This window comes from Rattus norvegicus, chromosome 2 (genome assembly GCF_036323735.1).
Source record: "Rattus norvegicus strain BN/NHsdMcwi chromosome 2, GRCr8, whole genome shotgun sequence".
NCBI lineage: Eukaryota > Metazoa > Chordata > Mammalia > Rodentia > Muridae > Rattus > Rattus norvegicus.
Genome location: NC_086020.1, coordinates 44,774,020 through 44,791,273, shown reverse-complemented (window position 1 = coordinate 44,791,273; position 17,254 = coordinate 44,774,020). Strand labels below are relative to the sequence as shown.

Genomic DNA, 17,254 nt, shown 5'->3' with positions numbered 1-17,254 from the left:
GTGGGCCAGGGCGGGCAGGGAATGCAAGGCCAGCCTGGTTGAGTTCTGGGACATCCAGAGCTACATAATAGACTGTCCGAAAGCAAACGACCTAACTAAAATGTTGAATATACCTGAGTTTATTGTACACCTGTTATCTGACGGATAAGGTGAAGGGATTTCCAGCAGGTTCAGGCCAGCTTGAATAATCGTAGAACATGACTCTTGAATGTTGAGTGAAAAATGGATAGAAAATTTATTCTTACTATGGATGTGAATGATAAATTAATATCAGCCCTCAAGGCTTAAGGGGACATCTTGCAAGAGAGGACTGAAAGCATCTAAGAAAGGAAGGAGTGGAATATTGCCGAATGCTGCCTTCCATGCATGGCATGGCTGGTCACTCCTGAATTCATAGCAATTGTGAAACACAACATTTTGCCTGCTCTCCTGGTGTTAGGAATGGTGAGGGACTCACAAGTTCTCACCTACCCCTCCCAAGAATGTATTGGTAGCCAATGGTTGCTGGACAAGCAGGCATTTTCTTCAGTGGTGTAGCACTGTTAAGATGCCCATGGTGCTGTAAAAAGCCCTCACTCTGGTACTCTAAGCAACCTTAATGAAATGCATTGGGTCAGCACAACAACAAAAACTGTAAAAGTAGAAACATAGGAGTAGACAAGAGAGTGATGGGAGTGATATCAAAATTTAAGGGTAAGAAAGCTATAATGAAACTCATCACTATATAGAACTAATATATGCTAATAAAAACAAAGGATGAGTCCAAAAATCACTTTTTCCTTTAAGCATATATATGTAAATGAACTTTTTGTGAAGTTAAGAGTTAATGAGTTTTATTATGGGGCATTCATGTACACAATGTCACTTTAATTTCTTATTTCTCTGTAGGTCGACATTTAATTTGTTAATGGAAATAAATAACTCATTAATGGAAGTAAATTAAGATTTATAAAACATTCCATCCCTTTTGGGAGGTGTGTCATTAAAATCTTTTGGCTTTCTGTGTGGTGGTTGTAGTCCTTGCTTCCCCTCCCATGGGTATGGCTGAGTGTGGATGTGCGAGACTAGGAATTTAACCACGGACGGGCCTTGCATATGATCTAGGCAAGCACTAAATTAATGAACATCTACTTCAAGGTTCCTTGTTTATAATTTTTCATCTAAACAAGTAATGGCTTATAAACTTTTTTAAAAAATATTTTTGAGGGGTTGGGGATTTAGCTCAGTGGTAGAGCACTTGCCTAGGAAGCGCAAGGCCCTGGGTTCGGTCCCCAGCTCCGAAAAAAAAAAAAAGAACCAAAAAAAATATTTTTGAAAATTTTTTGTGTATGAATGTTTTGCCTGCCTGTATGTCTGTATTTGCCACATGGTGTCTGGTGCCCATGGAGGTCAGAAGAGGGGGTCAGATACTTTAAACTGGAGTTAAAGTTACTGTTTGGTTGCTGGGAATTACACCCTGGTCCTCTATAATAAGAGCAGCTAGTGCTTTTAATAGCTTAGTCATCTCTACAACTAAATCTCACCACCCCCACCTGCTATCCTGGACTTAACAATCAGACTGGCCACAACTCACGGATGGTATCTTCTGCCTCCTAAACACTGGGAGGTGTGGAGTACCATGCCTAACTTGATAGATACAGTTGGTTTTGATATTAAGCGTATACTGACTTTAGATTTTTTTCTGTTTGAGATGAGATCTTGTTATATAATCTCTGCAGGTTTTATTTTCACCACACAACCCAAACTTGTCTGCTCCAGTATCTGTAGTCTTGAGATTACAGGTGCTTGTCACCACATCTGGCTTTTGCTTCAGTTACTTAGTTTCTGTTTTTCCCACATCTCTTAAATTGTATCTTTGATAATTATTTGTAAAGAACATAGATTCTTCACCATGAGTAGAACAGTCATCCCTCTGTGAGTCAGTTTAATTAAATATGAACCATTGAAGTTTAATTTGAACCAGTATTATTTCAAGTGCCTTATAGCTACATGTATCCAATAGCAGTATTAACTAGCTTTAGATTTTGTTTTGTTTTGTCTTGAGACTGGTTCTCCCTGTAGCCATTGCTATCTTAGAACTCAGATCCCTCTGCCTTGCTAGTTACTGGGATTACAGGCTATACTACCACTCCTGAGTGTTACTATAGTTTTTTTTTTAATGTCCTTCTTATATGTCTGTGTGAGGGTGTCAGATCTTGGATTTACAGACAGCTTTGAGCTGCCTTGTGGGTACTGGGAATTGAACTTGGGTTCTTTGGAAGAATATTGAGTGCTCTTAATCGCCAAGCCATCTCTCTAGCCCCTGTTACAGGTATTGATAGATGATGTCAGATAATTTTTGTTGGAAAGTCATGATACAGGGTTTTATTGATGCTTGTTAAGTGTTCTGGTGGTTTTTATCTTCACCTTCTTTTTTTTTTTTTTTTTTTTTTTTTTTTTTGGTTCTTTTTTTTCGGAGCTGGGGACCGAACCCAGGGCCTTGCGCTTCCTAGGCAAGCGCTCTACCACTGAGCTAAATCCCCAACCCCTATCTTCACCTTCTTTAGTGTATTAAGGCTGTGTTAAGGAAATTGAATAGTTTTGTACTTACTGTAAAAACATTACATAAGGATGGGGACTGTAGTTCAGTTGGTGGAGTATGCTTAGCATACATGTTCATTCCCCTACCGTATAGACATGGCATTGGTGGCATACCCCTGTAGTTTTAGGTGGAGACCTTGAGGCTTCACTCAGGTGGTCAGAGATACGGGGTATCTAGGAACCTTGCATATATGTAAGCACAGAGTTATGATGTCCCTGCGAATTTTTTAAAGAGGTTTGGTTACCTTTTCATCCTCATTAATCTGAGGAAAAGAAAAGAGATTGTTGGGGATTTCATTGTCAATCTTTACAGCCGATTTAGGATAAACATTTCCTAAATGACTAAGATATCTATGTGGATAGTTGAGCAGAGATACAATTCAAAGGTAAAGGCAGCAAAGGAGGTGGATACTGTGAAGGCAGAGGTGCAAAGTCTTCTTGCCCTGTTTAGTTACCCATAGGATATCTATAAGGCCAAGTACAAGTTTTGCTTTCAGCAAAAGATTTCAAGTCATTGGTAAGTCTATGGAGCCATTATAACTCACATGTCAGAGGTATTCTGTATTCTGTCTGTTAGTAAAGGTGGTCTTGCTCAGCAGTATGGTATTTCAGTCATTTAAAATAAGGTCTGTTTACATTTTTCTTCTTTAGAAATAGAAAGGACTGAAATAGTTTTTCAGTCTTTCTTCGTTTCTCTAGACCTAGACAAGCCTTTTCTTGTTTGTTCATGGATTTTTAAAAAAGATTTATTTTTTATTCAGACCCACCAGAAGAGGGCATGGGATCCCATTACAGATGGTTGTGAGCTACCATGTGGTTGCTGGGTATTGAACTCAGGACTTTCTCAGAGCAGTTAGTGCTCTTAACCACTGAGCCATCTCTCCGACCCTTGACAATTTAATTTCTCTTGCTGTAGAATAAAACAATGAAAATGTTTATATCAAGTAGAATGAAGTACATAGAATATTATACTTTGTTACAAGAAAAGCCAGCACATTTTAACTTGCTTTTCTTGGAGTATTGTATTGTTACTATTGCTGCTATTATTATTATTATTATTATTATTATTATTATTATTATTATTATTATTATTATTGGACAAATAGACGTAGTTCTTGAAATTTTCAGGGAAAATTAAAATTTCTTTCCTGTCAAGCAGAAAAAGAGAGACTAACAATGTTTATTTTCATACATATTTCAAATACCTTGGAAGTAACTGCATGTATTCTTAACCTTTTATAAACTTAGTTATAAATTGGTGTGTTACTGATTTTAAAATTTAGGTTTAATAAATAAATGTATTTGTATTGCAGTCATCATTGAATTTTGAGAAGCATTCTGAAAATTTTTCATGGACAGAAAATCGTTATGATGTGAGTCGTCGACGACACAATTCTTCAGATGGCTTTGATTCTGGTATTGGACGTCCTAATGGAGGTAATGTTCTAAGGAATAATAGAACTCATTTTTTTTCATAATCTTTAGGATGTTTTGATTGCTATTCAGTCATTAAGTGTAACTATCTTTGAATTTATATTACTTTACTGTTATCAAATAAAGGTAATTTTGGGAGGAAAGAAAAAAATGGATGGCGTACGCATGGCAGAAATGGTACAGAAAACATAAATCATCGAGGGGGATACCATGGTGGAAATTCCCGTTCTCGTAGCAGTATTTTCCATTCTGGAAAAAGCCAAGGACTACATGAAAACAACATCCCTGACAATGAAACTGGGAGGAAAGAAGACAAAAGAGAACGCAGACAGTTTGAGGCTGAGGATTTTGTAAGTTTTTCACAATTTTAATACAAATGATGTTTCTGCAAGTGCCATTTAGTATCAAGGCACTCCTAGGCTGTTTTTTAAATTAGTACAGGTAATTTTCTGTAGGGTCATCCTAACAGGTGCTTGTCCAGTTGTGGGTGTTTTGTATTGGTTAAGGGTTTCATGCCTAGGCTGAGTTGAATTCAAGCATGAGTCACTGTTACTTAGTTCTTTATTTTATATGGAATCACAGATTTTTTTTTTTAATGCACTTGTATGTGTGTTGGTGCAGGCCACAGTGTGTCTGTGATTGTGGAGGTCAGACTTTGACTTTTATTGAGACTGGGTCTTACTATGTAGCCCTGGATAACCTAGAACTTGTCATATAGACCAGGCTGCCAGTTCCAAAGCGGATTAAGATTAACTAAGGGGCCATACTCAACCTAAAAGTGTGGCCAGGATGGGGTCCAAAAGAATAAAAGGAACTAAAGGAGAATGTAGTACAGTCAGACACCCCCTTCTTTTTGTTTCCTGCACCCATGATGTGAGTATCTCTGTTCCACAATGACCTCCCTACAAGAGTGAACTGAGCTTTCTGAGACCCTTGCTTCTCCTTGTTAATTTTTTAACCTATTTAGTCATGGCCACTAATATAAATTCTAGTACATATTTGTCCTTAATACTAGTATTTTGAGATAGGGTCTTACCATAGTTCTTGCTACCCTGGCATTCACAGTATATACCAAACTGGCCTTGAATTCACTGCCTCTTCCTTCCAAGTACTGAGATTTAAAGGCACGAGCCACTTCACACAGCCTCTAGAGGATAAGTTTTGGGAGTTGTTTCTCCTTTTAGAATGTGTATCCAGGTAATTGAAGTCAGGGTGGCAGGTCGGAGGCTATGTGCTTCTACTACCCTCTTTCAAGTGGTTTTTGTTGCCTTAAACTAATTCCCTTCCTCTTCTCACTTCTTCCAGAATCTTTTGGCATATTTATGTTGTTTTCATTCCTTATAGAAAAGTGAATACTTTACCTTAGACCTAGTAGCTTCATATAAACTCTCATTCCTGTGTGTGTGTGTGTGTGTGTTTACATATATAGATACATTCATACACACACACACACACACACACACACACACACACACACATACACACACACACACAAATGTGTATTCATGCATCATCTTGAAAAGGCATTTTGCTGGTTGATTTGAGACATGAGTTGCCCAGGCTAGGCTGGTCTGAAACTTAAGGACTCATGTGTTAATGAAAGCAGATTTTTCATCTTTTTCCTTGTCTCAGTATGTGTTTTCTCTAAACACACTACTTTTTTTTTTTTAAGATTTATTTATTTATTATATAGAAGTACACTGTAGCTATCTTTAGACACACCAGAAGAGGGCATCAGCTCTCATTACAGATGGTTGTGAGCCACCATGTGGTTGCTGGAATTGAACTCAGGACCTCTGGAAGAGCAGTCAGGGCTCTTAACCGCTGAGCCATCTCTTTAGCCCCCAACACTATACTTCTTAAATTACAGAAAAATGACCTTCTTACTTTTGGGATTTTGTTGTTTGAGTGAGGGTCTTGTGTAGCCTAACCGATCCTTCTGCATTTAATTCACAATTGCTGGGTTTATAGCTGTGTGCTAACCACTGTTCTTGGCTCTCAGTTATTCCTGATAATTTAAATTTTACATACATTCATTTATTATTAGTACTATTTGAGTGGCTGTATGAGATTGTTGTTGCTCAGTTATACAGTTTAATGTGACAGGGGAGAACTGTTTTTATTGAGCTCTTACTCCTAGTGGAAAGATTCAAAACATTTAATGAAAAAATAAATTTGTATTTTGTAGAGAATATGAAGAGGAAGTGACTGAGTAGCCACCTTGGTTGGGGAAGTCAAGAGTCTTCTATGTAACATTGAATCTGGGACTTAATTGATCAGAAAGAACAAGCCTCGTCAGCACTATGAAACTGGGGAGAATATGTAGCTCTGTGATAGGACATGTGCTGCTTATGTAAGAGGTCCTGGTTCAGTCCCCAGCATCACTAAAATTAAAAACTTTTGAAGAAGAAAGGATGAGTCTAGTGTAAAGGATTTTACTTTCTAAATGTAGTGCTTTGATCTGAAGCTTTGATAACTCAAGATTGAGGTATTTGGATATTTTTTGGCTGTATTTCAGGTAGCTGAAGGGAAAAGGTGGTCATAATTGGACGTGAGACAGGGGGGTGCTTACAAAAAATGAATAGTCATAGATTTGTTTTAGATATTATTACCAAGTAACAGTGGAAGTTTCTGTACCTTAACCAGTTGAGTGGTCTGTTTTTCTACTTCACCATCACCAGAAAATTTAATTTACATAATCAGACTGGGGATACTAGTGTTCTCTCACAGTGCATTAAACAATATAGTGAATTAAATACGTAGCACAGTATAAACTCTTTAAAAAAGTGTGTGTGTGTGTGTATGTATGTATGTGTGTGTATGGGATCATAATAAAATTATGTAATTTTCTCCCTTATCATCCTATGTAAACAGTCTTCTCTTTTTCATGTTAAGACGTTTTTGTTGTGCCTTTCGTTGAGAGAGGTGTTGGGGAAGGGGAGGAAAGGTTGGGAGAGAGGAGAAAGAGTTTCTTAATATGCAAATACATCCTGTTCAGCCCTTATAATGTTACTTGTACCATTTGTTTATCCAATACTAGTGGTTAGCCTTCAGAAATACATAGAAAGTAATTAAGCTCTTAGTAAAAGCTAATGTCTGCCTGGCATGGGAGCAGAGACAGACTCATCTCTCTGAGTTTGAGGCCAGTCTTGACTACATAGTGAGTTTCAGGTTAGCCAGGGCTACAGCGGAATGAGACCCTGTTTCAACTCCCCACCATAACACCCCACCCCAATTGCTATTATTTTATTGTCCCTCACCTCCAGTTCTAAGATAGTGGTAATCAGTTACTCTACTTCAGACCTGAAGTATAGGCATAGTTTTTTAATATATATGTATATGCATATAAATGAATATATTTATAAGCTATATAGTTTATTGTGTATTTAATGCTATAGTATAATTAAAAGGATATATATAGCCAACAGATAAACTTAATTCTGTTTTGTTTTCTGTGAAGGAATTAGTTATACTGGTATACATAAACATTCTTACGGACTTTATAGTAATGTTAATTCCGTGCTAATAAGTATTCATCTCTGTATATTTAAAAGTATTTGTACCTGGTTTCATTCTATTTTTCATAAGTATCTTTCTTAAGGAAAGAAGGCTATATTGCCAGGTAATACGAAAGCAACCTAGAATAATAGTATCAGTCTTAGGATTCTAGAGTTTAAACATCTTCCAAGATTGGAGTATTCATTAATGCTTTTCTCTTTTGAGTAATCCCTAACATTCCTTGAAAAGAATTTCATGCTTTGCTTTGGGGGAATGTGTGTGTTTCTTTCTGTTACTTTATTAAGACAGGATTTATTTATGCAAGTTACAGAAAAAGTTGACTAGCATACAATCCTTTTTTTTTTTCTTTTCTTTTTTTTCGGAGCTGGGGACTGAACCCAGGGCCTTGCGCTTCCTAGGCAAGCTAAATCCCCAACCCCATACAATCCTATTTAGTTCTATTATTTCTTTGAGACAGGCTCTCTCACATAGACTGTCATTGAATCTTACTGTGTTCTCAGGATGGCACTCTGAATTATCTTGCCTCATCCTTCCATGTGTTTAGAATGGGTGTTTTAACAGAAGCAGCCCATTGAGACATACAGCACCTTATAGAATTGGCAAATAGTATAATTTTCATCTCATTGTTCATAATTTTATAGTGTAGAAAGTATTATACTTTTGTTTGGGGTTTTCCATTTACTGCTGTGTTGATCAGCCTCCCTTGAACTACTTGACTGTTACTGTTTCCTATGCTTTCTAAATAGCAGCTGCTATATAGGCCAGGCTCTGAGTTAAATATTCAATCTGGGATCTTTGGTGGTTTTGTCTTTTGGTAGTGTTGAATATTTAACTAAGGGCCTGGCATGTATTAGACCAGTACTCTACCATTATGCTACATTCTCACCCCTGTGTCTGTGTTCTCTTTATTCTAAATATTTCTCAGACATTAGAGGAAGATAAAGATTTTCTTTGTCTACAACTAGCAATGGAGAGCTGAGAAAATTGAATGCAAAAATTTATGGAGAATTAGTTATAGCTATTTCATGTTCCTCAATTATTAAATATATAACTGATTGTTTTAAAATATCTTTGATATGTGAAACTCTTACATACTGTTAAATTTTAAAATTTAATTTTCTTTTAGCCATCTTTAAATCCTGAATATGAGAGAGAACCAAATCAGAATAAATCTTTAGCTGCGGGCGTATGGGGTAAGTAATACTTTATTTAATTTTTGAGGGACAGAATATATTGTATTTGTAGGTTTTCTTTTTTAAAGAGTACCAAATAGGATACAGTAAAGCTCTTTAATAACTGCACTTGATGTGCTAAGCTACTGAAGTAATATCTTTAAAAGGGGAAGACTTTGGGGGTATAAACTTGATTTGAAATAATTTACACATGCTAGTGACATTATGTATTTGATCTTTTTGAGAATGATTCCTGGTTAAATGAAGTTTTGAGTGGCCTAATCTCAGACAATTCAATATATAGTTAAATTCTTAGTTTCTTATTTTTAAAATTTGACTAACTTGGAAAACAAGTACTTTTAGTCATATTGTAATATGAAATTAATCTTTATGTATGAAATTGGTTGTGTATAGACTGTTTAATTGTATAGATTTCCTTTTGACTAGTCTATATTTGAAGTTACTTGATTTAGTTTTTTAAAGCTTAATGAGTTTCTGGCAAATAACTCCCTTTTAAAACTGTTGAGTTTAATTTGATAATATCTTATAGAAGAAACTGCACTCATAGTACAAATTAGAAAGCTTTTAAAAGATTTAAGTGAAGTTTAAAATAATGAAGTTTTTATAAGATTTCTGGAAAATAAACGAATTTGATACCACGTTAAACGTGCTATCCATTTTAAAATTTGTAGACGTGTTCATTTGTAGCATTTAAATTGAAAACCAACAACCTACTTTATAAAAGGATTGTGGCTTATGAGAGCATGCTAGTCCTAATAATAATGGCATTATTTTAAACTTTGCCACTTTCCGTACTAGTCTTAATTGTATTTATGGAGTAAAATTGGGGAATTACTTTGTTTTCTTTTGCTCTCCCTCTTAATTTAATGTCTTTTGAGTGTGGGGGAGGGGGTGGTCAGACATTTTTGTTAGAACCATGTGAATGGCATTGTTTTTTCTGTATTGCAAATTAGTATTTCTACCACTCTCCCCAGGCCTACACGCCCAGACACACACATACCCAACCAAAAAAATCTCCCAAGCTCCTCTCTTAGGTATGTTTCCTTATTATTCAGTTTTTCTGGGAACAACTGATTGCATAAGAATATAGAATCACCTTTAAAGTGTTAAATAGACTCTAAGAAATTAGGGATGATTTGGATTTTAGTAAAGTAAATTTTAAAAATCATGAATGTCAGCATTTGTCATATAAACTATAAGATAATATTGTGGTACTGTCCTTGGTTGACTTCATCTTAGATATGATTTAAAGAAAAAGACAGTTTTGAAGACTAGACTAAATGTATTAATATAAAGATTTTGGTTCTGTTGTTTCTAAGTTGATTTAAGGATTTTAAGTACTAGTTGAAAAAATATTTAAAGGGGAGGAAAACTGTTTATGTAAACTAAGATATGTGTCTGCATTAGTAATAAAACAAAAGGTTAATTGTGGAATGGTTAATGGTTAAATTTTGAGTGCTTCCCATAGGAATACAATGAAACTCTAAATTGTATCACAGTACACTCTATTCCTTTCTCATTTAACACCCTGGGTTCCCAAGTATGCTTTTCCTTATTGCAACATTTAGAGTAGCTATGTTCCTGAGGAAGATGAAAGGATTTTAGCAAAGACTTCAGTAGAACTTTTCTAATGATACTACCAGGTAAGCAAAAATTTACTAAAAAAAATTTAGTACTTGTAAAGTGAAAATTGTTTCCCAAACTATGACTTTGTCAATCACAAATGGGCTATTCTTAATATGATACTCAAATTTAAAAACAATTTGAGGGAAATTAAGTTATTTAAAATAAAGTTTATTTAAGTTTATTTAAGTTTATTTTTACTTAGGATTTAGTGGCTTTAATTGGGAACATCTGCATCCAAGCTTGTATGTATAAACCTGGATCAAAGCTATATTTGGTTAAAAAAAAGGTTAATGATTATTAAGTAATCTCTATGTAATAACATGATACTGAAATAGCAATTCTTGATACTTGGCAGTGTGTAACTGAGAATTTTAAAATGATTTTGTTGCCTTATTTGAGGGTTGAGGAGCAAGGAGAAAGAAGGCTGAGTGTGTATGTGTAAGTTACTGAGGGAACTTAACAGAAGTCCTAATGAGTGCTATAGGCCAATAGCATATCACCATGATTGTTCTTAAGTTAGTGCTTAAGATATAAAGTCATGGAAGAATAATTTTTGAATTAATAGAATCTTCTGGTCAGCATTTATATTTGTATGTAGTATGATGATGGTCTATGATTTTTGCTTATAACTGGTATAGTACTTTTTAGTATAAGGCACATACATTAATAAAATCTTTTTGTTTAGCATTCTGAACTAAAGCATATTAACAACCAGTCTCACCACCACCACCACTTAAAACAACGACAACCCCCCCAAAACAAACAAACAAACAAACAAACAAACAAACACGCAAACCGAAAACCCAATGCATTTCTCATTAACTAGAGAACTGGAACATAGTTAGCCCTAACTGTACGGATTGAAAAATGAAATAGTATTATGGTGATGGATCATTTTGTTTGAGTATTGAAATAACATTCCTCTACTGTCTGTCTTACGTAAAAGGAGTGAAAAATTTAACATTGTAAGAAGAAGGGAATCGAGCAGTTTTAAGACTGAGTAGACAACTTGAAAGTAAATCTTTTGTCAGGAACATAACTTGCTTAGTTGGGTATGGTGCACACAATTGTAATTCTAATATCTAGGAAGCACAGAAAGATTTTAAAAAAGACATTTCAATCGCATCCCCTTTCCCCTTTTCCCATTCTTTACTCTTCCCTACTTACCTTGATTCAGGGTCTTACGGGCTTGACATCCGCTGATCTTTCTGCCTATATTTTTGAAACTCTGTAATTATAGGCATATGACATTGCACATAGCTTGTGAAGCATTCTTTATATGAGTAAAGCAGTAGATCTTATTAGAGGACAGTCACCCATCTCTGTTGATACTTACTAAATGTACACCTAACTGATTAAACAGCTGCAGATCCAAACAGATTTCTTAAATAAGAACATTCAAACCTAGCACAACCCAGTGTTTTTTTTTTTAAAGGAATAATATTTAGCAGATTGTTTTTCTCTGTTAAAATAAGTTCACAATAGGAATTTAATTTCATTGGTTGATATAGATTCTTTTGAATCTGATATATTGTCAATATTGTCATAGGAAATTTTAAAATTCTTTTGAAAATGTATTTCAAATGATACTTTTCTACTTGGTTATGTGCATATATACATTAAAAATGACCCTTCTGTTAAGACAGGACTCTAAAGTAGCCTCAACTCAGTGCTAGCCTTGACTCAACTTGGAAATAAATAAATTGCAAGTTTCTTATTGGACCATTCAGATAATATTTTTAGTTAGGGATACTAACCATTTTGTAAAATACACCTGTCTGGATTTCCATTTTCTCTATCAGTATAGTTGTTAAGACCACTGCCTTTGGAATCAGCTAGGTCTAGGTCCTAGTGTCAGATCTTTTATTAGTTATTTAGATACATGATAGATAATTTATTTTTTGAGTGAATTCTCTTATATGAGAGATGAAGGTGATCACAAAACACAAAATTACTGCTTTTCCTTTTTTTTTAAAAGGTTTATTTATTATATATATGAGTATACTGTAGCTGTCTTCAGACACACCAGTTAGATCTCATTACAGATGGTTGTGAGCCACCATGTGTTTGCTGGAATTTTGAACTCAAGACCTCTGGATAAGCAGTCAGTCCTCTTAACCACTGAGCCATCTCTCTAGCTCCTTCGTTTTCTTACTCAGAAGTCTTTTATTATGACACAAGTGTTTGGTCAATATCAATTGCTTTGTTCACATCCTATAAGTGAAAGGAATTACAGAATCATTAAAAGGTAAAAATGAAACTTGTAGGTAGTAGGCCAGAAAGGCAGTAATAAATACAGTGATGGAATCAGATTATGTGCAGTGGGTAACTCTATGAAGACCATATTGAAAGACAAAAAGATTTGGTCAGTGAATTGAAATGTTCAAGGTCTGTAGCCAAGATTGCCTTCAAATGCTCAGTCTTCCTGTTCTGAGTTTGTTATTTGAAGCAATGTTCTGATTTTTCTTATGTAGCCCGGGTTAGTTCCAAAGTTGGCCACAGAGACCAGAAGAGAATAGGGGTTTCTGCTTTGATATTCTCCACATTATTTGAGTCAGGTTACCTCACTGAATCTGGAGCAGTGCTGGCAGCCAATAAGACCAGTGGTCCTCTAGTCTCTGCTACCCACAATGCTGGGATTATAGGCATGCATGGGGTCACATCAGCTTTGATGTAGGTGTTAAGGGTTTGAACTTTGGTCTCTATGGTTGCCCAGTGAGCTCTCTGACCCTAGGAAAACTTCCTTTAAAGAATTGCACTTTTTATTTATATAGTAAACAAAAAATGCTTTATTTTGTGGTTTGTGGGTAAAAATGGCAGTGGTGCACGTAGAGTTTAGAGAACAGCTTGTGGAAGACACTTCTGTCTTTCCAACATGTAGACCCATGGGAATTAAAACTTAGTTTGTCAGGTGTGGTGACAGATGTCCTTACTTGCTGAGTTATTAACTCTCACTGGTCTCAAGAAAATTTTCTTAACTGGTCAGCGTTTGTATAGTTTATTCAGACTAGCTTTATAGGATATAAGTAGGCCTTTACATATTGATTGATTGATTGATTGATTGATTGAGGCAGTGTTTCTCTGTAACATTCCTGTCTGACCTCCAATTCACAGTGATATGTCTGCCTCTGCCTCCCAGGTGCTGGGATTAAAGGCATGTGCCACCAACACATGGCCTTCTTTTACTCTTACATGTTAACATTAAGTACTAGGAAAAGCATACCTTTTTGAGTTACTGTTCTGAAGATAGCATATCCCTTTTTGTGAGTATTTTGTATAAATTATTTAAATACCAAAAATTTATTTTATGAAACAAGACTGTTTTTTATAAGTGAAAGACCAACTCTATAAAGTTGAACAGTAAGGTTAGAACGACTTAGAAGTTAGTATTAGATTTAATAATCATGTACAAAATCCCATTTTTCTCTGCATCATGATACTTAATATAAATTCATAAAACATAACACAATATTTGCTTCTCTTCACTCCTTATCAAGGAATTCCTTATCTTCTGAGACTTTTATCATCTCTTACTTTTTGCTACTGAGTCTTCTGAGAGTGATTTCTTAGGCTTCACCTTTCTTCTTTATAGGACAGTCCATCATTCTTTGCACTGAGGACCTCATTGAAGAAACAGCCAGAGTATTTCTTGCTTCAAGGAATCCAATTTTAGGAAAGGTGAAATTTGTAGTCAGAATTAATTTGAGGCTCAAAACTAAAACAAAACAAAAGCGAACTTGTCTGTATACTCTGTCTTTTCTGCCTCCTTTTCATATGCCACACATTCCTTTTTTGAGTTAGGGTCTCAGTAGGCAGTGCAGGCCAATGTGAACCTTGTGACTATTCCCTCAACTTCTCAAACTTTGGGTATGCAGGCATGTACCAACACCACATCCATCTTGTTTGTGCTTTTAAATGCAGTGATGACATATATTTATAAAAATTTTATTTGTTCATGTTTTCAACCTTTGTCAAACCATTTTCTTGATGTTTAAACAGAGAATAGGTTATGAATTACATAATTTCGGCTGAAAAAATTCTGTTTTACTTCCATCAAAAGTTGACATTTTCATTTCATTTCATTGCTTCTGAGAGTCTACAGGGCAGATTATTAGATCATTCTCAGCTGTTAAACTTCTCAGTGCCCATTCTAAACTGAATCTTTTCCCTTCACATCTTCCTTTGGCAGTGTCTATTGATCACCCTATTGCTGGCACCTCTACTTCGATATAGCTTATTTACTTACTTGGTCCATTACAGTAGCGTAATGTAAAAGAATCTGAGGGAAGGAGGATGAACTTAGTTGCTTAGCCATATTGAACAGATCTTATCAGTCATGTTTGTGATGTACTGATTGAAATGTTCCTGTTTCAAAGCCTGATATCTGATTCCCTGAAACTCATTACCTTTTGTATTTTGTAAACATCAGTTATGCCTCACATTCTTTGATGTTATTTAAAATTCTAGCCTAAGATATTGTCTTATATAATTCCAACCTCTTTCTCCCCTTTTGAGAGCACTGAATCTTAACCATGGACTACCATGAATTTTCTTCCCCCTGTTTTGACATTACTGTGTTAAATGAAACAAGTTTGGTACTCCTATCTCCTTTTTTTTAAGTGCTAGGACTATAAATGCCACCACGACACTCTTAAGGAACCTCTTGGTAGGAGGAATCAAGCAGTGTCTCAGTTTTAGCATAAGCAGGCCAAAACTCTGCCACCAATCATACCCAGCTAAGAGCCTGGATTTTTCTTAATGTTTATTATTAATAGTTTATTCATGCTATTACCTTTTTTCTAAAAACTGCTAAAACAGTTGAGTGTCTAGTATTTGTTATTCTATATTTCAGATCTTCATTTTTATTTTTGGTTTTCTTCATTGTATAATAATATACTTAGTTAAACTACTTTGACAGTTTTCTTTGTGTTATGTGTTTGAAAGTTATTTTCAAGCTATTAGGTCTTTTAGGTACCAAAACTTATAGGATATTTTCCCTAATAATTGAATATATATTTGATTTTTGGTAAGATTTCTCATTTTTTTCTAAGCTCTCATTTGTCTGTCAGCATGGCAGTAGATGAAATGTCAGTTTGATCTTTTGGAGAGTTTGGAGTCTTAGATGAACTGAGTCTTTCCAAGTTTTCTTTTCTTTTTTTTTTTTTTTTTTTTTTTTGGGTTCTTTTTTTTTCGGAGCTTGGGACCGAACCCAGGGCCTTGCGCTTCCTAGGCAAGCGCTCTACCACTGAGCTAAATCCCCAACCCCTCTTTCCAAGTTTTACAAGGAGTTCTTACAGTTTTAATACCATGATAGGAAGTTGGTAGTTTGGGGACAGGGTATCAGCACAAATGTCCACCTAGATTATCAATTCATAAAGTGTGTCATTAATATTCTGAGCTAATTTTATTTTAGATTTTCTTCAGAGGTTTTGGTCTAAGTGAACTATTGTATCTAATTATTGTAAATTTTCTAATTGTGAAACATAACTTTCAGAAATTTTTATAAGGCATGTAGAATATACTTTATAATGGTAATTATGCATAATACCTGTTTGATTATACATATAAACTTACTAAATTCCAGGGAAAAATTTCATACTTTTAGCAAGTCTTGAGAAAAAAATATTTATCTACTAGTTATTCCCAGTACTAGCTTTAGAAAACAGATTGAGTTGGTTGCCCTGACCTCACATGATGTGACGTCTTATTTTATAAGTAGACGGACTGTTAAATATTTTAATGAATTGGTATTATGAAAATAATCTTTTTATTTTTAACTTCTAGTTGATTAATAGACATTTAGAAATATTGGGACTGTTAGTCCTCACTTATTGATTATGAGTTTACTAGTATAATAGAAGGATTTAAAAAAAAGAGATTTTGACAAAAGTTTTAAGACTAGCATAAGCAGAAGCTAGAGCTTTCGTATTGTAAGCCTTGACTTATTAGCATGGAGAGTTTACAGATTTTATTTTTAAACAGGTGAAAATTATATAAATTTTAATTCTGGTTTTTCATTTATATCTTTTAACTTGTAGTTATCTGTATTAGTAAGAATTACCCATTTCTTACATTTTATAAGATTTTAACTTTAAGCTGGAATTTGATTTACTCAGATTAACCCCAAACCAGCTGATATTACTATTTTTTAAAATTCTGTTGAGGTTTGCTAGGGTGATTTTATCCTAAAATTTGAAATTGTATATAACACTTTTTTGTGCTTTATTTATGCAGAATATCCCCCGAATCCTAAATCTAGAACTCCAAGAATGCTGGTCATTAAGAAAGGTAATACAAAAGACTTACAGCTATCTGGATTCCCAGTAGCAGGAAACCTCCAGTCACAACCAGTTAAGAATGGAACTGGTCCGAGTGTTTATAAAGGCTTAGTCCCCAAACCTGCTGTTCCACCTACAAAAGTAAGTCCTATGTGTAAGCCACATTTGTTATAGATGTGCCATTTGTGAACTGGCACACATACACTCAGTTATTTTGTGCACTTTGACCAGTTGCTGTTTTTTTGTAGTAGTCTCCATGTATTTTGTAGTAGGTTCATGTATACAAACATTTTATTTTTACTTCCTCTGTATTTTAAGAGAAAGTTAAACTTAAATTTTCTGCTCTGCTGGATGTTGTAGGATATATTTGCGTGCTACATGCATTACACTATTTATTTGGAGCTACGTTGTAAAGTTTTGAATGAGTTTTATTGTGAGACAAAGAGGAAAGTCCTTTTGAGTTTTGGAAATAACCATAATTTAGATTAAAAAAAAAGATGTATTTAGTTTACAAATCACATTTTTTTTGTGTGTAGTTGATTAGTTAACATGTGCTACAGCGTACAGGTGGAGGTCAGAGGACAGCTTTTAGGAGTCTTCTACCTATAGTCCCCAGGGATTGGA

At 34.9% G+C, this 17,254-nt stretch overlaps 1 protein-coding gene across 12 annotated transcripts in view; it reads left to right on the top strand.

Annotated features, from left to right (window-relative positions):
* Gpbp1 (GC-rich promoter binding protein 1) overlaps positions 1-17,254 on the top strand; it is a 67,421-nt gene that overhangs the window by 33,008 nt on the left and 17,159 nt on the right. For 4 of the 12 annotated variants that reach the window (NM_001106410.2, XM_017590708.2, XM_039101935.2 and 1 more), the window contains exons 4-8: positions 3,894-4,017; positions 4,141-4,364; positions 8,660-8,726; positions 9,701-9,760; positions 16,587-16,771. In NM_001106410.2, the coding sequence (NP_001099880.1) occupies positions 3,894-4,017; positions 4,141-4,364; positions 8,660-8,726; positions 9,701-9,760; positions 16,587-16,771 (660 nt within the window). Of the gene's footprint in view, positions 1-3,893; positions 4,018-4,140; positions 4,365-8,659; positions 8,727-9,700; positions 9,761-13,944; positions 16,772-17,254 lie in introns of those variants that run through there. The other 8 variants (NM_001408813.1, XM_063281510.1, XM_063281512.1 and 5 more) reach the window with 4 other exon arrangements.